We start from the raw sequence: 26,056 nt of genomic DNA on the forward strand, positions 1-26,056 counted from the left end.
TACCCTTAACAAACCCTGTCTGGTCCTCCCCAATAACGTCCGGAACCCAATCCTCAATCCTTGAGGTCAAAAGTTTGGCCAGTAATTTGGCATCCACATTCAACAGGGATATCGGCCTGTAGGACCAAAAATCTCTGGGTTCTTGTCCTGCTTCAGAATCAGCGAAATTGTGGCCTGTGAGAGGTGGTCATTTATATCCAAGCATAATAAAAGGAAAATTCTTCGCTGCCTCTTGCAAAATACAGCTCAGCTCCTCTGATAGTTTCTAACCACATACTGCGCATTAAGACAGAGCGGACCAAGGTTCTTCCTGATTTGTGGTTGGTGAGATGACATCTTCTGAGACAGCAACTGCAGTCTGGGTTATGAAGAATGGATAAAACAATCAGGGCTCTTCGAATTACTATCCAGTAGCTCTTGCTGGACATTACATTCTTGACATTGAATTCAAATATTATAATCACTTGAGTAATTTACAAGAGGATCCACACCACAGCAAGAGTCAGAAAATTGGCCAAAACATCCTCAGATCGGTTTTATATTTTAAGGAATATGAATCATGAAGCCTTAGTTACTAGAAGATAATATTAAGAATTAAGATGTGCATTCCCCGCAAGTTTTCATTAATGGAATGTACTTATGTAAAATTACTTTTTTAATTTCCTCCTTGCAGTATATGAGAGACATAACAACTGCAATTTAACAGATTTATACCACAATTACCGAGGAATTGTCAAGGATATTTTCCCATTGACTGCTTATCTACTTGTATATTAATGAAGGTGTTGCAGAACTTTGTTTTGTAACAGCTGGAATATATTCACATTGTTGCTCATGGACAGAATTTCGCTTGCAAGAAGATAAAGAGCACCATTTAATGGAAAAGAAGTGTCCCGTTTTGGGAATGAATAACAGGGTGTCTCTGAGCCTGCAGTGGCAAGAACTATCCAACGGGGCTCTGTTTTTTGGGGGCCTCGGTGGGGAATGCGGCCGCACTTACATTAATTTCCAGTGCAGGAAGAGATTGGGCTGCCATTTTTGAATGCTGCCCTGATCTCCTGACCCCACCATGATCTCCAAGCCCCACCAACGTCCCAACTTACCAATTAGGAGGTCCTCAAGCCCCCACTCATCCTAATCATAAGGGCATGGCATCCCTGGGCCTGTTCCCTGGCACAGGTAACCTGGCACCCTGGCACAACCATCATAGCACTCTGGCTGTGGCACCTTGGTACCTGGCACTGTCAGGGTGGCACTGCCATTGTGCCTGGGTGGCAGCGCCAAGGTGCCCTGGCGGCACTGGGGGTGCTAAGGTACCACCGAGCCCAGAGTTCAACCACCCAAGGGCCCCTGGTCGCCTGCGTGACCTCTCCCAAGTGCCATCATACCTGGTCCACATTTGTGGAAACCAGTGCTAAATGGCACCTCTGCGAGTTCTTCCTGGTGCAGACATTCGATCCCAGGCCTTGGAATACTCCAGCGAAACTAACTGCTCACTTAAATATACAAATCTGGATCCCGGCCACTGAGGCCGAGGTCCAGATCGTGACGTCTTGCGAGATCTAATTTCCTCACATTACACCAAATATACACCACTCAGCAACAATGTTTCCAAGTTACCCTTCTGGGTATTGGGATACCATAGTATTTAACACCAGCAAGGTTCTTAATACCTCTTAGCAGCACATTACTTGATCAGAATAATCAAGTTCACATTTCCCTTGACTGCTGTGTTAAAACACCTACTGAGCAGAATCTATTAGTGGGTTTGAAACTCAATCAGGTATTCATAATGAGACCATATTGAACAACTGCATCAACAAACACCTCTGAGCTGAATACTATAAAGCATTTAAAGTCAGCCAGAAGCTCATGATCTGTCAGAATTTGTATAAATGGCCGAACTGAACTTCAAGGAAAACATGAAAGCAAAGGGGACATTTCACAGACTCAAATCTGAAATCTGTAATGTAGAAGATCACTATTTCCAGCGGGTTGATGTACTGTAATGCATCTAAATATTTTCTACTTTTAGAATGCTGTTTAGACTTTTGACAGTTTATCAGATGTCAGAAGTAACAACCTAGCAAACACATTATTTAATGGTCACTCATCTTTTCAATACAAATTTCTATTGCCACTCACGATTAAAAAACATACATAACTTATGATACAGTGTTTCAGCAGGTGTGGTAGGCAACACCTTTTGAACTTAACCTTCATAATGTTCCCGACTCTAAGTCATGGCTCCTTCATGGTTCACGACATACTGAGCTGGTGTGAAATATGTTGGGCGAGATTCTCCCATCGGGAGACTAAGTGCCGACGCCGGAATGAAAACCGGAGTGTTTCACTCTGGCGTCGGAGGCCGCTCCTCGCCCCCTATTCTCCCACCCCCGGGCTAGGAGCAGCGCGCGTCATTTACGCGTGCCGGGCCTTGGCGCTGCATAAAAGCGGCGCTGCTTAAATTAAGAGGCCAACGCCGCGTAACTGACTTCACCCGCGCATGCGCAGGTTGGCCGGCGCCAACCCACACATGCGCAGTTGCCGTCCTCCCCGGGGGCGCCCTGCAAGAAATGTAGGAGTGATCTTGTGGGGCGGCGGAGGAAAGAAGTGCGTCCTTCAGAGAGGCCATGCCCGCCGATCGGTGGGCACCGATCACGGGCCAGACCCCTTTTAAGCGCCCCCCCCCCCCCCCGGTGCTGGATCCCCCTCCCACCCTCACAGGCTGCCCCCCCCCCCCCCCTAGCGTTCCAGCGCTGTACACCCCGGCAGCGACCAGGTGTGGTCGGCGCCGGCAGGAATATGTCATATTGAGCAGGCCGCTCGGCCCATCCAGGCCAGAGAATCGCCGCTTGCCCGTTACAAACGTGCGGGTGCCAGGGCGGCGTGGCGGGACTCGCCTGGCGCCCCCGCAATTCTCCTCCCCGGCGGTGGGGGGGGGGATTGTGGCCGTCGTCTTTCCAAAGCAGCCTGACTACTTAAAAATTGCAAATCGTCAACTTCCGGTGGCGACATGCAAGTGGAAGTTGCACGTTGGATGGCTCCTGATAGAGCTTTCACTTTTTGGTGCTTTTCACCTGGATTCGGGGTGAAATTCCATATGATTGATCTCCAGTACAGTTGTGGTAACTAAAGGATGTTAAAAACCCAGCAGAGAAATAAGGGACGAAAAGATGTGAGCGAGAGTCCACCCGAGAGCTCGTGCCCGTTCGGCCCATTCTGGCCAATAAGTTGTCTGAGGTGATTTGCTGAGGTGTAATTTGGGCAGTAGTTCACCAATAATTCTGAGTGGCAGGGGAAAGAGATGATGGCTTTGCTTAAGTAGTTGTTGGATGATACCCTGGCCCTGATAAATTAGGCTCTTGGAAAGAGGTCAACGGTGGTGCGGGAGCAAGGAGAGGTATTTAAGAGGGTGGAGGAGGCATTGTTGTGACACAGAACGTTGGCCGCTTCTTGGTGGGACAGTTCCGACAGCAGGCGGCAACGCAAAAGATTGTGCGGGTCCGGAATGGTGCAGGGGAGCTGGTGGTGGCGCCAGAGCATGTGAATAAGGCGTTTGAGGAGTTTTATGAAAAGTTGTGTAGGTTGGAGCCCCCGAGGGACGAGGTGGATTAGAGGGACTTTTGGCGGGGTGTTGGTGTCCGAGAGTAGGTGAGGGGGAGAGGGCAGGAGACTGTGAGGATTGAGGAGGTTCAGATAGCAATAGGGAAGATGCAAACGGGCAAGGCAGTAGGGCCGGATGAGTTCTTGGTGGAGATTTATAAAAAGTTTTGGATAGACTGGCACCTCTGCTGGTAGAGATGATTTAGGATGCGGTGGCAATGGGGGCACACCCAGAGACGATGGGACAGAGATCCATTTTGTTGTTGCTAAAAAAGTATTAGGACCCAGAGGAATGTGGGTCGTACAGACCGATATCTCATATGAATGCCAAGGTTCTTGTCAAGGTGTTTGCGCTTAGGTCAGAGGAATGTCATCCGCAGATGACTGGGGAAGATCGGATGGGGTTCGTAAAATCTGTGTTATGATCAAGCAATTCTCTCCACTTGGAGCCGAAACATGAAATATGCACTGTTAAGGTATGGGCATTGCTGAAAATAAATGCTCTTGTTTTAATTTGATTTTATCTAGATCATGGCAAATGTCATCATTTTCATCTGTGGAAATCTGGCAGGAGCCTACCACAAGCACCTGATGGACCTAGCCCTGCAGCAGACATATCAAGACACATGCAATTGCATTAAGTCACGTATCAAGTTAGAATTTGAAAAGCGACAACAGGTAAATATTTATATTCCATATGTACATTTTGCACCAAACACGTTTTCTATTGAGAAATTTAACATAGGAATGGAGCTAACATAATCTATGCAAACTGATCTTGATCAGTTAATTGTATCCTTACAGTTTAGTTATATAAGGAATTTGGGCTTGAACTTAATAAGGAACCAATCAACTTGTAACAAGTTGGAAGGATATATTAACTATGAAAATATATAACTTAGCAGAACCAGGCAGTAATTTACATGCTCTAACAAGCTTTAACTTCTTATTTTAACCACGGATGGAGGAACATGCTCGGATTTCACATTTTGTCTTTTCTTGCTTTTTAGTTTCATCTTTATCCCTGCTGTGAGGCTGCCATTCGTGACGGTCTCTTTCTCTGCTTTGGCAAGGGTTCTAAGCTCATTCTTTTTAAGAGTCAGAGCCCTGACAAGCACAATCCCTTCTAACCGGGTGATTGGGATTGCATGCTCGGTCTGTATTTGGCTTCCCGTATGCATAACCATCTGTGATTGGTCCTTAGGGCACATTATGCCCAAACCTGTTCAGATCCTGTCTAGACAGAGCCGCTGTACTTGGCATTCTGCACATACACCATGGTCATAAGACCCATTGTTTCAGTTTCAGCTGGTTAGAACTTGTCTTCAGACAATTATACTGATACAGTGATGTGTCTCTGGTCACATATACACTTCTCAGGTCAGGAGTTCCCCAAACCCAATGTAGTTGCATGCAAACATTAAATTGAAAATATTTATAGAAAACTGACAAACTATTTATGTAAAACCAATTTTCCCCATAGTGTGTCAGCCTGGTTCATTTAATAGCAATCTTGATTCTCAGTTGGAAGTTTGTTGGCTCATGCCCCATTAGATAAATGAGCAGCTTACCAAGGTTATTGAAGGAACAAGGAACTTCTGGGAAGTTCAAACTTCCTCTGAAACTTCTCCCCCCCCCCGACCCCAACTCGGAACTCAGCTCCCAGTTTCTTTTCCTAGTCCCCATGTTGACGAATATCGTAAACAGTTCTATCTCTTCAGACGTTGACCCCCCATCTCCTCTAAATCTGCAATAATCATCCCTCGCCTCAAAAAAACAACTCTTTACTCTACTGCTCTTGCAAACTACCATCCCATATCCATCTTGCTTTCTTCTCCATAGTCCTTGAATTGTAATTGTCTCCCAATGGCTTTCTCAGAACACCCATGTTTAAATCACTCCAATCAGTTTTCACCCCTGCAACAGTCTTGAAAAACCTCTTGTCAAAGTAACTAAACACACTCTGGGTGTGAATTAACGACCGCATTGTACCAGGCACGGATTTGACGGGCCGGTTAAATAGCAAGAGGGGCCAAAATCGGGATCCGGGCCAGGCGCGAATCGATTCGCTATGTAACCGAACTGCTCCCGGTGCGGGTTCCAGATCCTGCCCTATCGTGGCGAGAAGATAATTGAAACCAATTAAGACCAATCTCGATCTCATTAGTGAGATGAAAATCCAATATGACAGCCTCCCAGGAACTAACTGGCTCCCCAGCAGGAGGTCATGCAGGCGTCATATCCTTTTAAAAAACAGGAAGCTGGCACAATCACAATGGCTGCTGAGGGGACTGAGAAGGCGAGTGGTCATTTTGATTCCCCCTCATGCAGCCCAGGGGCACTGGAGCTGCTGGCCCAGTGCTCGGGAGGGGGGCTGATGGGGTGCCCCCCCCCCCCCCCCCTGGGCTGGAGGGATGAGGGGCTTAGCATCTGCGGGGCCTAGAAGCCATCCTCCAATATTGTGCATACCTACAATAGGGAAACTGCAGCTGCTGCCTGTCTGTTCCACCAAACATTTCCAGGACAGAGCCCTGCTCTTGATTATACGGTGAAGATCACTTGAACTTTGGCTGTGAGCAGCCTCTCAAAATTGGCATTGTTAGTTCTGTGAGCACTTCGCTGCTCCCAAGTGGCTGCGTAGGATCTGTGTTCTGTGAGCTGCTGCCTGTGGATTACAAACCTTGCAGGTGATGTACCATCAATTCGACTCAAGACACAATTAGGATCCGAACTGTGGCTTTAATCAGCTAGTTGTTAGCACGATGGTCGACTACAGAGAAAGGCCGACAGCCGGGAACTCTGGGTACTTATACCCCACCTCGGAGGCGGGGCCTACTTGCCTCTCGACCAATTGGAGAACAGTCACATGACTAGTCCCAACCAATCGGACGAGAGGCACATGACCAGCCAGAGCCAATGGGAAGCCAGTGCTCTGCACCAATGGCAGTGCACATATCCACAATCACCTCTTGTGGAGAAAGAAGGTGGGGCGGGGGGGTGTAAGTGGGAGGGGGAGGGGGAAGGGTCCGAGGACTGGTAGTATGAAAATCGATAAAGGTGGGCTGCCCACTGGCTCGTGGCAAAACGATACTACTACTACTACTAACAACAGAATAACACAAAATGTCCAAAAAATGTCCCATGGCCGCATCAGATGGACACGATCAGCCTGTCGGGTGCCCGTGGTGTTGTGGAGGACCGTAGCAGTGGAGCCGGTGACGTCGGGCCGATGGTCGTCCTTCCGTCCGGGAGCGTCAGTCGTAGATGTGTCTCCGTACCCCGGGCCGGTGGTGGAGACGCTGTAATCGGGGAAGAAGGGGCATGTGCGCTGGGTCGTGGGGGCGCTGGGGGGAATTGGGGTTGGGGGGGGCAGGTGTTGATGTAGGGGGAGAAGGCCGCACGCCTGCGGGTGCCAGGTCCCGGAGCGAGACCGTATCCTGCCGACCGTCGGGATATTCCACGTACGCATATTGTGGGTTGGCGTGGAGTAACTGGACTCGCTCAACCAACGGGTCGGACTTGTGCACCCGCACATGCTTCCGGAGCAAGATGGGCCCGGGGGTGGCCAGCCAGGTCGGGAGAGGGGATCCTGAGGACGACTTTCTGGGGAAAACAAGACGACGTTCACGAGGTGTTTGATTGGTGGTAGTACAGAGGAGAGACCGGATTGAATGCAGGGCGTCGGGGATGACCTCTTGCCAACGGGGAACAGGGAGATCTCTGGACCATAGGGCCAGCAGGATGGTCTTCCAAATAGTGCCATTCTCCCGCTCGACCTGTCCGTTACCCCGGGGGTTACAACTGGTCGTCCTGCTAGAGGCTTTGCCCCTGCTGAGCAGGAACTGACGCAGTTCATCGCTCATAAAAGAGGACCCCTGGTTGCTGTGGATGTACGCAGGGTAACCGAACAGGGAGAAGATGGATAGGAGGGCCTTTATGACTGTTGTCGTGGTCATGTCGGGACAGGGAATGGCGAAAGGGAAGCGGGAGTATTCGTCGATAACACTCAAGAAATAAGTGTTACGGTTGGTGGAGGGGAGGGGGCCCTTGAAGTCTATACTGAGACGTTCAAAGGGGTGGGATGCCTTGATCAGATGTGCTCTTTCGGGGCAGTAGAAGTGCGGTTTGCACTCGGCGCAGACGTGGCAGTCCCTGGTGACGGTCCTGACTTCCTCAACGGAGTAGGGCAGGTTGCGGATCTTAATAAAATGGTAAAAACGGGTGACCCCTGGATGGCAGAGGTCCGTGTGGAGGGAGCGGAGGCGGTCAATCTGCACGCTGGCGCAGGTACCGCGGGATAGGGCATCGGAAGGCTCGTTGAGCTTACCAGGACGATACAAGATATCGTAGTTGTACGTGGACAACTCGATCCGCCATCGCAAGATCTTGTCGTTCTTGATCTTGTCCCTCTGTGCATTATCGAACATGAAAGCTACTGACCGTTGGTCTGTGAGGAGGGTAAACCTCCTTCCGGCCAGATAGTGCCTCCAATATTGCACAGCTTTGACTATGGCCTGTGCCTCCTTTTCCACCGAGGAATGGCGGATTTCAAAAGCGTGGAGGATTCGTGAGAAGAAGGCCACGGGTCTGCCCGCTTCGTTCAGGGTGGCCGCCAGAGCTACATCAGACGCGTCGCTCTCGACCTAGAATGAAAGGGACTCGTCGATAGCACGCATCGTGGCCTTTGCGATATCCACTTTGATGCGACTAAAGGCCTGGCGGGCCTCCATCGACAGGGGAAAGGAGGTGGACTGGATGAGGGGGCGGGCTTTGTCTGCGTAGTTGGGGACCCACTGGGCGTAATATGAGAAGAAGCCCAGGCAGCGTTTGATAGATTTGAGGGAGTTGGGGAGAAGGAGTTCAATCAGGGGGCGCATGCGTTCGGGATCGGGGCCTATCACTCCGTTACGCACTACGTAGCCAAGGATGGCTAGACGGTCGGTGCTAAACACGCACTTATCCTTATTGCAGGTTAAATTAAGGAGTTTTGCAGTTCGGAGGAATTTTTGGAGGTTGATGTCGCGGTCCTGCTGATCATGGCCGCAGATGGTGACGTTATCGAGATACGGGAAGGTGGCCCGTAACCCGTGCTTGTCGACCATTCGGTCCATCTCCCGTTGGAAGACCGAGACTCCATTTGTGACACCGAATGGAACCCTGAGGAAGTGGTAGAGGCGCCCATCTGCCTCAAACGCGGTGTACTTTCATTCACTCGCGCGGATGGGGAGCTGGTGGTCCACCGTGGAAAAGACTTTGTATTTCGCGATCCTGTTAACCAGGTCGGAAATAAGGGGGAGAGCATCCAGCTGCGTAAACCTGTTGATGGTCTGACTGTAATCGATGACCATCCGGTTTTTGTCCCCAGTCCAAACTACCAGCACTTGGGCTCGCCAGGGACTGTTGCTGGCCTCGATAACTCCTTCCTTAAGGAGCCTCTGGACCTCGGACCCGATGAAGGTCCGGTCCTGGGCACTGTATCGTCTGCTCCGAGTGGTGACAGGTTTATAATCTGGGGTGAGATTAGCAAACAAGGAAGGGGGGTCCACTTTGAGGGACACGAGGCTGCAGACAGTAAGGGGGGGAATAGGGCCGCCGAATTGGAAGGTCAAGCTCTGCAGGTTGCACTGGAAATCCAGGCCCAAGAGTGCCGGAGCGCATAGACGGGGGAGAATGAGGAGTTTGAAGTTTTTGAAAACCCTCCCCTGGACCGCGAGGAACCCGGTGATTTGGACGGAGTGCGAACGGTATGCAGAACCCGGTGATTTGGACGGAGTGCGAACCCGAGGCCAATTCAATTTTATGTTTAACTGGATGATGGGGAGCGCGCAGCGTCTTACCATGTCGGGGTGGACAAAACTTTCCGTGCTCCCGGAGTCCAGCAGGCACCTTGTTTTGTGTCCATTGAGCTGAACCGTTATCGTAGTCTTGGCGAGCGTGCGTGGTCGCGACTGGTCGAGTTTGATGGAAGCCAGTCGTGGTGAGAGTTCCAGATCGTCCTCAGTGGCAGAGTAATCGCTTGAAGGCCCAAGATGGCGGCGACCAGGACCCGCACGCGGAGTCGGGGTCCCAAGATGGCGGCGCCCATGGCCCGCACATGGCGTCCGGGGCCCAAGATGACAGCGCCCGTGGGAACCTCGTGGCGGCTGGGGGCAGTGTAAGCGGCATCTGCGGGCCAGTCGGGGCGGCTGGGAGCGAGGGTCGGGAGGACCGTAGGGCCGTTGCGGGGTCCGGGAGGCGGGCCGGAGAGGTCGGTGCGCGGCGCTGGGCCCTAGTGGGGCCCGGGGGGGGCGATCCGCGGTCGCTGTGCGGAACAGCAGTCTGGCAGACCACCGCATAGTGGCCCTTCTTCCCGCAGCTCTTGCACAGAGCGGAGCGGGCCGGGCAGCGCGGGCGGGGGTGCCTGGAGAGACCACAAAAATAGCAACGGGGCCCTGCTAGTTTGACGGAGCGACCCGCGGCACAGGCTTGGGGGGGTGGGGGTCGGGGTCCACGGAGGACGGGGGTGGTGCATGCAATGAAGTCCAGGGGGTTGCTGCGCGGCCGGGGGCGTATGCACGGGCGTTCAGGTCAGCAACCTCAGGTTGCAAGAGTCCGTGCCTCAGCTAGGCTGAGGGTGTTCTTTTCCAGCAATCATTGGCGGATAGAAGGGGACTGCATGCCAGCAACGTAAGCGTCTCTGATTAAACGTTCCATGTGCTCCGTCGCCGAAACTTGGAGACATGCGCACGTTCTCCTTAGAGCTGCGAGGGCCTCGTAAAACTCGTCGAGTGACTCACCAGGGAACTGTTGTCTGGTCGTCAGGAGATGCCGTGCGTATACTTCGTTGACCGGCCGGAGAAAGTGTCCTTTGAGAATCTCCATGGCCGCATCATAATCGCTTTAGTCCTCAATCATTGAGTAGATCGCTGTGCCCATGCATGAGTGGAGGATGTGGAGTTTCTGCTCCTTGGTGGGCTTGCCGGCTGCAGTCGTCAGGTAACTATTAAAACACGCCTGCCAGTGTTTAAAGATTGCAGGCACATTTGAAGCATGCGGGCTGGTGCGGAGGCAGTCAGGCTTGATGCGTAGCTCCATTCCAAAATTCTAGCTGATTAAATTGATGTACCATCACTTTGACTCAAGACACAATTAGGATCCAAACTGTGGCTTTAATCAGCTAGTTGTTAGCCCGGTGGTCGACTACAGAGAAAGGCCGACCGCCGGGAACTCTGGGTACTTATACCCCGCCTCAGAGGCGGGGCCTACTTGCCTATCGACCAATTGGAGAACAGTCACATGACTAGTCCCAACCAATCGGACTTGAGGCACATGACCAGCCAGAGCCAATGGGAAGCCAGTGCTCTGCACCAATGGCAGTGCTCACAGACAGACAGACAGACAATTCTGCAGGTAAGGCCCCGGCTTGGGCTTCAGCCTGAGGCCAGAATTAAAAGCAGCTAGGGTCCCTGTCTGCTTGCTTGGAGGACCACTGTTGCTGCCACTTGGATGCTGTGAGCCTGCTTGCTGCCACCTCTTTACTTCTGTTGCCTGAAATGAGGAAGGAACGGGAATGTGTGGTGGCTGTTTCACCTGAGTGACTTGTTGAAGGTATTCCGTCTGCTTTGCAGCTAGCTGGTGCTTTTATCTGTACTGCTACCTATGTTCAGACGTTGTATACTTGCAACTGTATTGTTGCTGTTTCTTTAATGCCTGGGGCTGTTTGCTGCAGCCCCTTTTTGCTTTTGAGGCCTAGAGCAAGGAAGGGGAAGGAGTAAGATGACTTATTGCCAGTGCTTGTGAGAGGGAAGGGTGCTCTCACACTCTTCCCCCCCCCACCCGCTCTCTGACTGCAGGGAGATGGGAAGGATTCTGTATTCTTGGTTGATGTCTGGAGGCCAGTTGTCTGTTCGCTGTAGCCCCTTTTGTTGGCGGTCTTGAATCCAGAAAAGGGGTGTTCACTTGTTCTTCCGCCATGCCTTGCAGGGAGCTGTGGAAGAGGAGAGAGTGCGAGTTGGCTCGGATGCTGGTATCTTGCTGTTTAATGTTCAATATCTGGCGGCCATGTGGTTGTTCGCCACAGCCCCTTTTGTCTGAGACGGGAGTTTCCGAAAGGGATGTTCCACTTGTTCCTCTGCCATGTCTTGCAGCTGGATGCTGCAGGGAAGGCAGAGAGGCGAGTTGGCTCAAATGCTGGTAACTTCATTATGTTGCTGGCTGTTTAATGTTCAATGTTTGGAGCCCCTTTTGTCTAAGGCAAGAGTCCGGAAAGGGGTGTTCACTCGCTCTTCCGCCATGTCCTGTGGCTGGGAGTTGTAGGTAGAGGAGAGAGTGCGAGTTGGCTCAGATGCTGGTAACTTCACTAAGCTGTTGCCTGTTTCCTGTTTGGAGGCGGTATGTTTGTCAGCCATAGCCTTTTTGTCTGTGGTGGGAGTCCGGAATAGGGTGCTCGCCCTCCTGCCATGCTCTGTGTCAGTATGACTTACCGACTGGTCTGCTGTTGTGAGTGGAGAGGGAGAGGTGGATTGATTTAGATGCTGGTACCCTCTTACCCAAACGAAGATCCTTCAACCATCACCTTTAGTTTCCAATTGAACAGTGCTTTGATATTAAAATTCTTAGAATTGTTTTCAAATTCTTACATGGCTCTTCCTTCCCTATATCTGTAGCCTTCCCTGGACCATCTACTGTTCTGAGGAAAATGCCATGAAGTCATGCCTTCCATTGTTATACGAGGAAAGCAAGTTCGTGGTTTTTCTTTGAAATCACACGCCTTCCCCATGATCCAGCACTTCTCCCATAACCAAGAGAACAAGCATTCAGTGGCATATGTAAGCAAAGACAGACAGGTGACTTCTGAATGAAACGCATGTTTAGCATCTTGCACAAGTTTAACAAGTGAAAAGTGATAGATGACCATGAACACTTTCTCCTCCAGGGTGGTGACACACTGTATGCTTGATACCTCCTGCCCATAATGTCAATCACTCATTCTTCAAGTGCAGACAGCAAGATGATGGAAACATTGCCCTGCTCTGCAGTCTGCTCCTTGTTATTGTGTGCAAGCTTGTCCGGAAAAAAATATGCCAGTGTGTCATGGCTAGAGCAACAAAAGGTTTTGAGCATGTATGTACCAGGGTAGAATAATGTTGCTTGTGTGTGAAAGGTGGCTGAAGTGAGAGATAAAGGATGTAATATTGGGGAGGGTAACTGCAGGACAATGATATGATAGATGTTGTTCTAATTGTTGGAGAATGTTGGTCATTGACGGGAAGTTGAAAGTGCTGGGGTAAGAGTTAGACCTGAACTAAGAAAGGAGTGTTGGGAGTGTTTAGGGCAGCACGGTGACAAAGTGGTTAGCATTGCTGCCTCACAGCCCAGGGTTTAGGGTTCAATTCCGGCCTTGGGTGACTGTGTGGAGTTTGCACTTGCTCCCTGTGCCTTTGTGGGTTTCCTCCATGTGCTCCGGTTTCCTCCCGTAGTCAAAGATGTGTAACTTAGATGGATTGGCCATTCTAAATTGCCCTTAGTTTCAAAGATGTGCAGGTGGGGAGGGGCGGTGCAGACTCGATGGGCCGAAGGGCTCCTTCTGCAACTGTAGGGATTCTATGTTCTATTCTACGTTCTCTAGATATCAATTAGGAACCCTAACTTAGTCAGCCTAGTGAGGTAATTTAACTTTTTTCAACAGTGCAACCTGTCTTGGGGAAAAGCTGGCACTCCTGCACTCAATCACCTCTGCCCACTAATGATGCTTGCCTTGATATCTTACCATCCTGTGGATTGAGCAACTTCCTCCATCAAAACCTCTAATACTGTTTAAAACTGGAGGGGGTCTTGCAACAATGAATGTGCTTCACATTATGTAGTATCTTCAGTAACAGTATATTTCCTTTTAAATTCTTTGAGCAATTCCTGTGTTAAAACTAGATTTATCTTTAAATAGAATCTTTAAATTGCTTTCTCTTTAATGTGTTGTAGAACACAATAAAAAATAATATTTTAGGCTTTGGTTTACCCTGATGCCTCATCCACACAGCTATAATTCATGTCCCAGAGTGGTCATTACAGCGGTGATGGGAGGAAAGTTGTGTGGTAAATGTTGTCTTGATTATTTTTGGAGCAAATCTTTATGCACAGGGAGGGCTAAAAATCAAAGTTTATCCATAAGATTTATGCCAGTATATTTCTGGTCTGGGGGCTGGATTCTCCCCTACCCGACGGGGCAGGGGGTCGCGGCGGGATGGAGTGGCGTGAACCACTCCGGCGCGGGCCGCCCCAAAGGTGCGGAATCCTCTGCACCTTCGGGGGCCAAGCCCTCACCTTGAGGGGCTAGGCCCGTGCCGGAGTGGTTGGCACGCTGCCGGCCAGCGGGAAAGGCCTTTGGCACCATGCCAGCCAGGACCGAAGAGACTCTGCCAGCCGGCGGATGACCGCGCCGTCAGCGGCTGCTGACGTCATCCCCGTGCATGCGCAGGGGGGGGGGGGTCATCTCTGCGTCGGCCATCGCGGAGGCTGACATGGCCGACGCGGAGGGGAAAGAGTGCCCCCTCAGCACAGGCCCGCCCGCGGATCGGTGGGCCCCGATCACGGGCCAGGCCCCCCGGGGTCCAATCGCACCTCCACCCGGAGCCCGCCCGTGCCGCCAGTCCCGCCGGTAAGGGAGGTGGTTTGATTCACGCCGGCGGGACCAGCATAACAGCAGCGGGACTTCGGCCCATCGCGGGCCGGAGAATCGATGGGGGGTGGGGGGGGACCGCCCTCGCCGAATATCTGGTGCCGGAGAATTCGGCGGCCGGCGGGAGTCACGCCGGCGCCCGCCAATTCTCCGACCCAGCAGGGGGGTCGGAGAATCGAGCCCCATATTTTCAAAGTATTCTCTGTTTAATTTTAAAATCTATTGCTGTTCCACAACATTAACATCAGACAGGTTTCATCCAATTTTAAGGGGCAGGACAAAGCAGCAAATTAGCTCAGCTTCATTGCATTTACAAATATCAGGACATAACTTCCAAGCTCCGCAGAGTCTGATACAGGTGAATAGAGGATGTGCTGCGGAATCCCTCTTGGAATTTTACAGGTAAGGGGCAAAATTCTCCGACTCCCAGCAGGGTCGGAGAATCGCCTGGGGCCGCCTAAAATCCCGCCCCCGCCGTGGCAGAGATTCTCCGCCACCCGGGAAGTGGCGGCGGCAGAATCTCGCCACTCCGATCGGAGAGGCCCCTGCGGTGATTCTCCGGCTCGGATGGGTCGAAGTCCCGCCGCTGGGAGGCCTCTCCCGCTGCCGAGGTTTGAACCACCTCTGGAACGGCGGGATCAGCGGCGCAAGCGGGCCCCGGGGTCCTGGGGGGGGCGGAGGGGCGATCGAACCCCGGGGGGTGCCCCCACGGTGGCCTGGCCCGCGACCGGGGCACCCCGCTCAGATTCCGGGCCAGTGCTGTGGGTGCACTATTTCTCCTTCCGCGGCCGCCATGGCGGAAGCGGAAGAGAACCCCACATCGCGCATGCGTCGTCAGTGACGTCAGCGGCCAGCTGCCGCTGACGTCACTGCCGGCGCATGCGCCGATCGGCGAAAGCCTTTCGGCCAGCCCCGCTTCCGGGGGCGCCGATGTTTTGCGCCAGTCTTATGGTGCCAACCGCTCCGGCGCGGGGCTGGCCCCCAAAGATGGGGAGATTTCCCCACCTTTGGAGAGGCCCGACCCCTGAGTGGTTGGCGCCACTCCCCTACGCCGGGACCCTCCGCCACGCCGGATAGGGGAGAATCTCGCCCCAGGTTTGTATGGTAATTGTTGAGAAGTGCTAACTTTCCGCTGGAAAATCTCACTTCGCAGGAAGCCATCAGAAAATGTGAATTAAATTGCTAACTTTGGATGGTTCCACCAAAGTTACATCAATAGTTACTCAGAAAAAGTGAAAAGAATTAAAACCACTTCTAACTTTCCCCACACCCCAGACCACCTCAAAGAGTCTCTCGCACCCCAATTACTTCCACGGTCCAGTTTTCCCCAAGGCCCATGGATCCGATCCAACCCGCCCAACATGCGGACCTGATCTGACACTCCCTCAACATGCAGATGTTTTTTTTTATTTAGAGTACCCAATTTATTTTTTCCAATTAAGGGGCAATTTAGCATAGTCAATCCACCTAGCCTGCACATCTTTGGGTTGTGGGGGCGAAACCCAAACAAACACAGGGAGAATGTGCAAACTCCACACGGACAGTGACCCAGAGCTGGGATCGAACCTGGGACCTCGGCACCGTGAGGCAGCAAGGCTAACCCACTGCACCACTGTGCTGCCCTTCAACACGCAGATGTGACCTGACCCCCCACAATCCCGCCTTGATCGCAGACCCTACCTCCCAACCTCCGATGCCTGCATCCACCCACTCCCTCCGAAATCCCTAACCGACCACCACTCTAAGCCCCCCAACCTCCTGACCTCCAAGCCACTTTGGCCTGTGGATCCGACCCGCCACCCTCCAAATGGCTGGTTTAGCACACGGCTAAATCACTGGCTTTGAAAGCAGACCAAGGCAGGCCAGCAGCACGGTTCAATTCCCATACCAGCCTTCCCGAACAGGTGCCGGAATGTGGCGACTAGGGGCTTTTCACAATAACTTCATTTGAAGCCTACTTGTGACAATAAGCAATTTTCATTTTTCATTTTCATTTTCAACCTGACCCAGTGCCCCAACCTCCTTGATTTCTGGTCCCCCAGCCCACCGACCTCAAATCCCTGCCACCGCCGCTGACCTCCACACCGCACCCTCCGATCCCCCCAACCTCCAAAAGTCCCAAAAGGAGGCAGCCCATCCGGTTTATTGTGTTGGTACCAGCTGAAAAACAACTGCCAGACTAATCTGACTTGTCAGCTGTTGATCCATAGCCTTGTAAGTTACAGCGCTTCAAGTGTATATGCAAGTATTTTTAAATATTGAGGATCTCTTCCACTCTTTCGGGCAGTGAGTTCTAGACCTCCTCTGTATGAAAACATTTCTCCTTTACTCCCAACTAGTCCTTCAGCTAATCACTTATATCTATGCCCCCAGGTTATCAACATCTGCTAAAGGAAATACTCTTTCTAATGCACTCTGTCAAGGTCCCTCATAATTTTATGGACCTCTTTAAAGGCACTTCACTCAGTTTTTGGAGAATGTCCAAATCCACTAACAGCAGTAAAGTCTGCTCTAATTACTCTTCTTCCTCTAAACACACCATGTCACCCCCCCACCCCCCATCCACTGGCCATGCCAGGATGGCACATTGGATAGCGTTGCTGCCTCATTGATCCAGGGACCCGAGTTTAATTCTGGCCTTGGTTGACTGTGTGGAGTTTGCACTTGTTCCCCGTGTCTGCGTGAGTTTCCTCTGGGTGCTCAGGTTTCCTCCCACAGTCCAATGATGTGCTGGTTAGGTGGATTGGCCATGCTAAATTGCCCTTGGTGTCCACAAGGTTAGATGGGGTTACTGGGTTACAGGGATAGGGCTTAAGTAGAGTGCTCTTTCCAAGGGCCGATGCAGACTTGATGGGCCCAATGACCTCCTTCTGCACTGTGGAGATTCTATGATTCTAAATCTCCCTGATTCCTTATTTGCCCATGGGATGCATCTCTTCAACCAGGGACCACCTTCTCTCCCACATCATGCTTCAGGAACTCACAAGTACCTGTAGCTTCTTCCTTCTGCTGGCTATACTAATTATAGTTGCTTTTTTCTTTCTATTTTTCCTCTCCTGTGCAAAAGCCTGGAGATTTAAAGTCAATTCTCTTTCATCACAGTTGCCTTTGTTTTTGTTCCAGGTGTTTTTGCACCTTGCTCGGCATGACACTTGACTTGGCTCCTCTTGTCCCCATAGCAACCGTGCCACTCAAGCTGGTTGTCAGACAAATACAGAGCAGGTCACATGATCCCGTTCACTACTCCATTTTACCTTTAATTAAACTGACTGTTTAAATGGCAATAATCTCATAAAACCTCACACTCATCACAGCTGGTCTTTCTTTAGATATCCCCTTGAACTTTATACCTTTATAAAACATTTTATTTTTCTAGCCAATATTTATGTAGCTTCTCTTTGCTTTTCTAAATTCCTTTTTTAATTTCACCTCTTTATTTTTGTTATAACTCACATGAGACCTATGAGGTCTGACCCATTAGTCTCCCTGTGAGTTTCATTGAGTACGAGCTTCCCCGCTGAGGGGTGGGATCCTCTCATCAGCGGAACTATGGACACTATGTGCAAAAGCGCGGCCCGAATGGGAGCCAAGCAGACAAGTTCCGACTGGGACCTGTGTACATGGTGTAAATAGTGATACAATGAATAACCAGTTACTTTAATCCTCTCATCTGGACTCCTCTGTGGATACAATATTGGTGATGAGAATAAAGTGGAGCTTCAAACTGCGCCACTAGTCATTACAAACCAGCCCATCTCTACTAATGTCCACTGGGGGTGGGGGCTACACTACTTTCAAAATGCCACTCTTTGGGAGATTGGATGCGTTTGATGCGAGTACAGAAGATTGGATGCAATTCCTTCAGTACCAACATTACAACGGGTGACAAGCACCAGACGGTAATCTCTTGACTGCCTGTGGAGTGCCCACCTTCAGTATAAGTCTAATGTAACCCACTACGCTGGACATGAAGATGTTTGGGGAGTTGGTAAAGCTAGTGGCAGATCATTATGAGCCAAGCTATCAGTTATCATGCAACGGTACCGCAACACGGCTGAAAGAACCTGAGGGAGTCTGCAACTGCGTTTTTGACATGTCTAAGGAAACTGGCTGAATTTCCTTAGACATGTGAGTATGGCCCATCTCTTTCGGAAATGCTACGGGACAGACTAGTCTGTGGTGTGGATAATATGGCGACACAACGGAAGTTGCACGTTGAGCCACTGCTAGACTTGAAGAAGGCAGTGGAAATCTCTCTGTCGAGAGAGAGTGCAGAGAAGGGAGTGCAAGAGTTGCAGGGAATGGAAGTTAATAGTGTGGGATGCACCCCTCCCGGTGTGCAGCATCCACTGAAGTGGGAAACCCCGGTACCTGGCCTTGGATGAAACAACACCGAGGTCGGAGCCGATGGTCTAGGCCCAAGTCAACCAAGGAGGACCCATGTCCCGAAACCAAAGATGATGTGGGGCGTGCAGCCGGAGAAGTCGCACGGAGCAGGGTGGTCATCAGCTCACCACTCTATTGGAGCTAGGCGTCAGCCCAGATCCCATACCTTTCTCTCAGAACAGCCAGAGCACGAATATATGCAACTAAATTGCATTGCGGCACGCAAAGTTTCCCTCATTAGAATTACCGTTCACATAAACAACCATTCTTTGGAAGCAGAATTGCACACGGGAGCCACCGTCTCGATCATTGTCAGGCAAATATTTGAGAAAATTAAATCGGGAGTACACTGTCTGCAGTTAGGAGATACTGAGGCAAGATTAGCCACGTATACAGGAGAGCCGCTGGCTACGTTGAGGACTACGATGACAACGATCCGAAGATTGCCACTCATTATGGGAAAAGGACAGGACCCCAGTTTGCTGGGATATGATTGACTGCAGCGTTTTTGTTGGTATAAACTTTTGTCCAGCGCTGTGAAAAATTGCTTGGAAGGTTCTCCACTGTTCCTCAACTGTTTCACCATAAAGTATTTGCTCCCAGTCTACCTTAGCTAACTCTTCTCTCATCCCATTGTAATCTCTTTTGTTTAAGCAGAAAACACTAGTGTTTGATTTTACCTTCTCACATTCCATCTGTATTTTAAATTTCACCATATTATGATCGCTCCTTCCAAGAGGATCCCGAACTAGGAGATCATTAATCAATCCTGTCTCATTACACAGGACCAGATCTAGGACAGCTTGTTCCCTCATAGGTTCCATTACATACTGTTCAAGGAAACTATCGCGGATACATTCTATAAACTACTCCTCAAGGCGGCCTTGACCAACCTGGTTAAACCAATCGACATGTAGATTAAAATCCCCCATGATAACTGCTGTACCATTTCTACATGCATCTGTTATTTCTTTGTTTATTGCCTGTCCCACCATAATGTTACTATTTGGTGGCCTATAGACTACCCCTATCAGTGACTTTTTCGCCTTACTATTCCTGATTTCCACCCAAATGGATTCAACCTTAACAACCATAGCACCGATATCATCCCTTACTATTGCCCGGATGTCATCCTTAAATAACAGAGCTCCACCACCTCCTTTAACATCCACTCTGTCCTTCCGAATAGTTTGATACCCTTGGATATTTAAATCCCAGTCGTGACCATCCTTTAACCATGTTTCAGTAATGGCCATCAAATCATAGTCATTCACGATGATTTGTGCCATCAACTCATTTACCTTATTCCGAATACTATGAGCATTCAGGTAAAGTACACTTATGTTGGCTTTTATATCTCTGTTTTGAATCTTAACACTTTGATCAGTAACCTCTCCTGAGTTATTTTTACTCTTAACGTTTCTCCTAATTTTCCTTGTCGTTGAACCCATATCTTCATGTAACAATCTGCCGCATCGCTTTCCATTTATGTTTTTACTTTCCATTTTATTCCTTTTAGTATTACTGGGCCTATTCACTGAGCTCCCCTCAGTCACTGCACCTTGTACTCTCGCCCTTTTTGATTTTTGACTGTGGCTTCTCTGCCTTACACTTTCCCCCTCACTCCTTTTTGTTTCTGCCCTTGTTTTACTACCTTCCGACTTCCTGCATCGTTTCCCATCCCCCTGCCACATTTGTTTAAACACTCCCCAATCGCCCTAGCAAATAGGACATCAGTTCCAGTCCTTCCCAGGTGTAACCCATCCAATTTGTACAGGTTCCACCTCCCCCAGAACTGGTCCCAATGCCCCAGGAATCTGAAACCCTCCCCCTGACACCATCCCCTCAACCATGTATTCATCCTATATGTTCTGTCATTTCTACTCTGACTAGCACGTGGCACCAGTAGTAATCCTGAGATCACTACCTTCGAGGTACGATTTCTTAACTTCCTAGCTCCCTGTATTCTGCTTTTAGCATCCCTTTTTTTACCTATGTTGTTTGTACCGATGTGTACCACGACCACTGGCTGTTCACCCTCCCCCTCCAGAATGTCCTGTACCCACTTTGAGACATCCTTGACCCAAGCACCAGGGAGGCATCATACCATCCTGGAGTCTCGTTTGCGGCCGCAGAAACGCCTGTCTATTCCCCTTCCAATTGAATCCCCTATAACTATTGCACTGTCACACTTATCACCCCTCCCCTCTGCAGCAGAACCAACCGTGGTGCCACGAGTTTGGCTGTCACTGTTTTCCCCTGAGAGGCCATTCCCCTCAACAGTATCCAAAGTGGTATATCTATTCTGCAGGGGAATGGTCACAGGAGAATACTGCACTGCCTGCCTCACTCTCTTGCTCTGTCTGGTGGTCACCCATTCCCTTCCTGCCTGCGGAGTCTGAGCCTGCGGTATGACACCTCTCTATACGTGCTATCCACGATACTCTCCGACTGGCGGATGCTCTACAGTGTCTCCAGCCGCCGCTCCAGATCTGAAACCCGAGTTTCCAGGAGCTGCAACTGGAGACACTTAATGCACCAGGCTGGGGACTGGAACTGTCCCCAGCCTGCCACATGGAGCAAGAGGAGCAGACCACGCCTTGGAGTTGGCCTGAATTATTCCTTTAAATTAAACCTTAAAAATTAAACTTTAGAAATATGTTTTTGTGTCAGATTAAATCCAATCCCCGTGTACTATTTAATTAGCTTTATCCCAGAGTATTATCTTGCTTGATTTTACAACAAATTAATAGTTATTTAATTGAAATTAAAAAGTTATTTAATTAAAATCAAAAGTTATTTAAATCAACTTAAAAATAGTAATTTAAATCAACCCAAAATAGTTATTTAAGTGAGATTGAAAAATTAAGAAATAGTAATTCCAAGCAACTTAAAAATAGTAATTTGAATCAAATTAAAACTAGTAACTCCACAAATATTCAAATTTAGCCCAGTCTGCCTTTCAGCCAATCAGGTCACAGTCTCCAATGACTACGTAAATGGGCTTCATTTCATGGTGTCGATAGACCACAAACCACTGTTGGTAGTCTTCAAAGAGGATAAGACCATTCCATCCATAGCGTTGGCCAGAATTCAGAGATGGGTCCTGCTACTGGCGGCGTACAAGTATAGATTGGAGCATTAGCCTGGGACACAGATTGCGAATGCTTTGAGTCGACTGCCGCTGCCGATGAGACCACTGATGCTGCCCAGAGCAGATTAAGTTTTATAACCGTGTTGAACGTCATGGATATGTTGCCAGTTATGGTGGCCCAAATACATGAGGGGACACAAAAGAACCACCTATTGCTCAAAATTTACTGTATAATACTATACAGGGGCCAGCATTGTAAATTAATCAGTGAGCTTAAAGCTTCACCATTAAAATAGCAGAGTTCAATGTGGAAGACGGCATCCTCCTCTGGGGAACTTGCATTGTGGCCCTGCACAAGTGTCAGGACTCCATACTGAGCGATCTTCATAACGGACATCCAGGAGTGTCCAAAATGAGAATGGACGCCCACAGCTATGTCTACTGCTGGGCCTGGACTTGGAGATAGAGCGACTGACCCAACAAGGCAGTGTGTGCCACTAGAAACTGAGGCCGTGACAGCAGCAACCCGGGAGGGGAGGGGAGGGTGGGAGGGAGGGGGGAGGAGGGGGGGGGGAGGGGGGACAAAGACGAAGGAAGTACGGTAGCGGTGGTGGCACGGGCAAGGCCTGCCCGAGGACGCTGCTAGAAATGATAAGTTGGTCTGACTGTCGGTTCGCCGGCGGTGGGGGGGGGGGGGGGGGGGGGGACGTGCGAGTAGGGGGGGGGGGGGGACTTTTTTCTTTTTCTTGTTAAGTAGGGGGGTTTGACTTTGTTTTGTTATAATTTAAATGTAAATGTAGGGGGGGTTAAAATGTTTGTATTTTGAAAAATTTCTTCAATAAAAATTATTTTTAAAAAAAAGAAAGGTCCAGGACTACGTGCTGAGGGACGCACTCAAGGTTGAGGCATCTGGCGCCAAGGCACAATGGGGGAAGGCCACTGTGTAAGGTCGTCCAGCAATGTACTGTTCTATGTTCTATAAAAATGTACACCGAGGGGCTGGTAACCGTGTGAAACCCCTCGGTCTGGGTCATTAACACTCCAATGTATAAAAGTATTAAAAGAAACGTGACAATGTAAATATTTAAGAAGGAATTGTAACGCAAACATGTGTCATCCCAATTGAATGCAAGAAAGTCAAGTGAATATGTAACTTTGGAGGAAATATACAGTCTTAACAATTCAAAATGTTCTGTGATGTTTATTAGAGATTTTATGAATAAAGTATATTTCTTGGGAAAAAAAAAAAGGCAGTGTGTGCCAGGAGTTGTAGAAGCTCCCGCCCGCTGCACCTCTTCGTCCCTGGGAGGGGCTAGGATGACCTTGGATACAGCTTCATGCTGATTTTGCCAGCCGTTTTCAAGGTTCCATCTTCCTGATCGTAATCGATGTGCTTTCAAAATGACTGGAAGTCCACAGGATTTTGTCCACGACTTCTAAGGTGATGATTGAGAAACTTCGACCCTTGTTTTGCATACAAGGTATCCTAGAAGTATTAGTCACCGACAATAGCACACCATTTATGAGTGAGGAGTTTGAGGGTTTGATTAAAACCGGGTGCAACACGTCCACATGGCACCCATTGAACACTGAAACACTGAAAATTTTTTAAAACTGTGGGCCTGCTGAGGGATGTCCGCCAGGGAGGCGGCAGTACCGGGTAGTGACTTGGTGCCAAGTCGGGTTTGCCTGGCTCAGACCGCCATTGCTCCAGTCTGTCTTTTAAACGCACATCTTTGGTGCTGCTTACAGCTCCTGGCTGCTCACACCACTGAGAGCTGCCTGTGTCACTTAAATGCACAGAAAGCCTCTGGTCATTCTGGAGCTCACCCAGCCCACCCCTCTGAACACCCACATACCTCAGCTGTATCATCAAGGGCCCATCTCAATCAGGAGTCCACCAGGTGTTGGCACTCCTCAGAAGCACTGTCCCATTGCAGAGGGAGCAGGGGAGCAGCAGAGCTCACCCCAAACAGAGGACACCTGCACTGCGGCCTATGGAACCCTCCCTGGTTCTTTGTCCACTTACCAGTGACCCCGCCCCTCCGGATCACCAACTATCTCTTCCTAGTGAGACTGGCAGCACTCACTGTCTCTGCCATCACCTCCCAGGGAGTATTCAGGAGGCAGACGCGAGTCTGCAGTCCAGGCTGAGGAACAGGGTTTTCCCCGCGCTCCTCACTGGCACGGAGCTGTTGGTACACCTCGGATACCTGACTTCGGAGGGACAGGTCTCCTCTGAGTCATCTTGGTGGATGCAATGAGTATGTGGTAAGTGCAGCTGCCAGGCTCTTTGTCGCTAACTCCAGCCCTAACGGTTAGAACACCCGCTGGGCCGGGAATTGCTCGGAATTCGTGCCAGCAGAGTGCTGGCCCATTAGAATGTCCTGAATTGCTCCAGAAATAGCGTCCCCAATGGGAATGTGAACAGCACGCAATTCAGTCCTGGCAAGAACGCTGGAGATGCGATTTATCGATCTAACGAGATGTCGCGAGCTGGATCCTGCCCAAAATTTAAGGGACCCAGACTTGCAGAACTTAAAAGTTCACTTAGCTACGCTGCCGTCGGATCGAATGGCCACCCGGCATCTACCAGCCTCGCCGAGTAGACATCAGCTGGGTGCCGTTTAGCACTGGTCCCTCAAACGGGCACCAGGCAAAACGGCACTTGCAGGGGTCTCCCAGGTGATGAGACCCCCGAGTGGTCGGCCTCTGTCCAGGTTGGCCCTAGTATTACTGGTGCCACCCAGGTACCCTGGCACCTTGGCAGTGCCATCTTGGGTACCCTGTCACTGCCAACCTGGCACAACTGAGGAGCTCCATTTATTGGGGGGGGGGGGGGAAGAAGAGTCATTAGATAGTGGGGTCATTCCTGGTGCTTGAAAATTACCCCTCGATTATTGTCCAGAACAGACTCTGTTTTGTTTTAGTTCAATCTTAGTCTCCCAAATGGAGAATTTTTCCCATAATCTTGCAAACAGAGAATCCAGCCCCTGATGTTTCCCATCAGCGTGTATGATAAGTATTAATAGTCTCAGATGATAGGAATCAGAGAGGGAAAAATGCTCACCTTAATAGACTAGCAATAGACAATTTGCATCCCCTCTGTTGCATATATATAAGGCTGAGCAAGGCAGATTTTTGACCTCTTAGGTAATCAAGGGATATGAAGAGTGGGCGGGAAATTGGAATTGAGATGGAAGATCAGCCATGATCATACTGAATGGAAGAGCAGGATTGATGGGCAGTATGTTCAATCCTGCTCCACTTCTTATGATCCTATCCCCTCCACCACAGCCATCAGAATACTATTATCCTCCTGCTTCCCCCAATTAACAATAATATAGGTTGACATTCAAGCTTGAGTAAAATTCTGCATTTTCTGAGAGCTGAACATGCTAAATTATTCAACATTTCTGTCTACTGCTGTCATGATCGTGTAAAATATGTTTGGGCAATTCCTCGTGGGCCCGAGCTTCTTACTAAAACTGTCACTCACCAGGAATAAAAGACTCGTATAGCATTTATTGTGGACCTATACATATCAGGTCTTGAACATTTCTAACAATCTGAAAAGCCTCCCCTTACCCAAACAACTCAAGTGGCATAGAAGGAGGCGTGACCAGGGGAGGCAAAAATGTCCATATCCACGTTCCTGCAGAATATCAATGGTTCAGGGTGCTAACCAAACATATGCTTACCAGCCTACTCAACAACTTATGTAGAGTCTACCTGGGAAATACCTGAGACCCTCACTGAAATATAAATAGAGAGGAGGAGGGGTGGGAAGGGGGGTGCATATGCTGACACCACTTGCCCTACTTGTGGCCTCTTGGTGCAGCTATCTCTGACCTGTGGGTTCAATGCTGGAGATCATAGGTTTAGCATATTCGTGAAATTGCACTGCCACACAGGTATTTGGATCCTTATACCAAAGGACAACTTGAACCATGAGCCTGTGGACACCGTTGATATAATATGGCTCAATGCTGAAAGAATCTGTGTATTCCCATCTGAGGGTGAGTATTCTGATCAGGTGCCAAATCGCAATCTAATTTTAAGTTTGTCTCTTAATTATGCATGGAGCTAAAACTAAAAATGCAGTAATTGTTATGAAAATGCATTTATGACCTGAAGGCAACAAAATACTTTATGAATATTTTGTTCTTTCTTAACATACACATCTAATTCTCGGTAATTTTATTTGCGTCATGACTGATGCACAATGAAGATGTTAAAAACACAAGCATTGGGTGGAATCTTATGGAAGCAACAAGGGTTTCAGATGTCGGCTTCAGATGCCTATGTCGCCTCTT

The 26,056-nt window shown here is 49.7% G+C and overlaps 1 protein-coding gene across 4 annotated transcripts in view; it reads left to right on the forward strand.

Annotated features, from left to right (window-relative positions):
* Window positions 1–26,056, forward strand: part of adcy2a (adenylate cyclase 2a) — an 840,666-nt gene that overhangs the window by 564,785 nt on the left and 249,825 nt on the right. For all 4 annotated transcript variants that reach the window (XM_038797200.1, XM_038797201.1, XM_038797204.1 and 1 more), the window contains exon 5: window positions 4,135–4,284. In XM_038797200.1, the coding sequence (XP_038653128.1) occupies window positions 4,135–4,284 (150 nt within the window). The remainder of the gene's footprint in view (window positions 1–4,134; window positions 4,285–26,056) is intronic.

This window comes from Scyliorhinus canicula, chromosome 5 (assembly GCF_902713615.1).
Source record: "Scyliorhinus canicula chromosome 5, sScyCan1.1, whole genome shotgun sequence".
In the NCBI taxonomy this organism is placed as follows: Eukaryota; Metazoa; Chordata; class Chondrichthyes; order Carcharhiniformes; family Scyliorhinidae; genus Scyliorhinus; species Scyliorhinus canicula.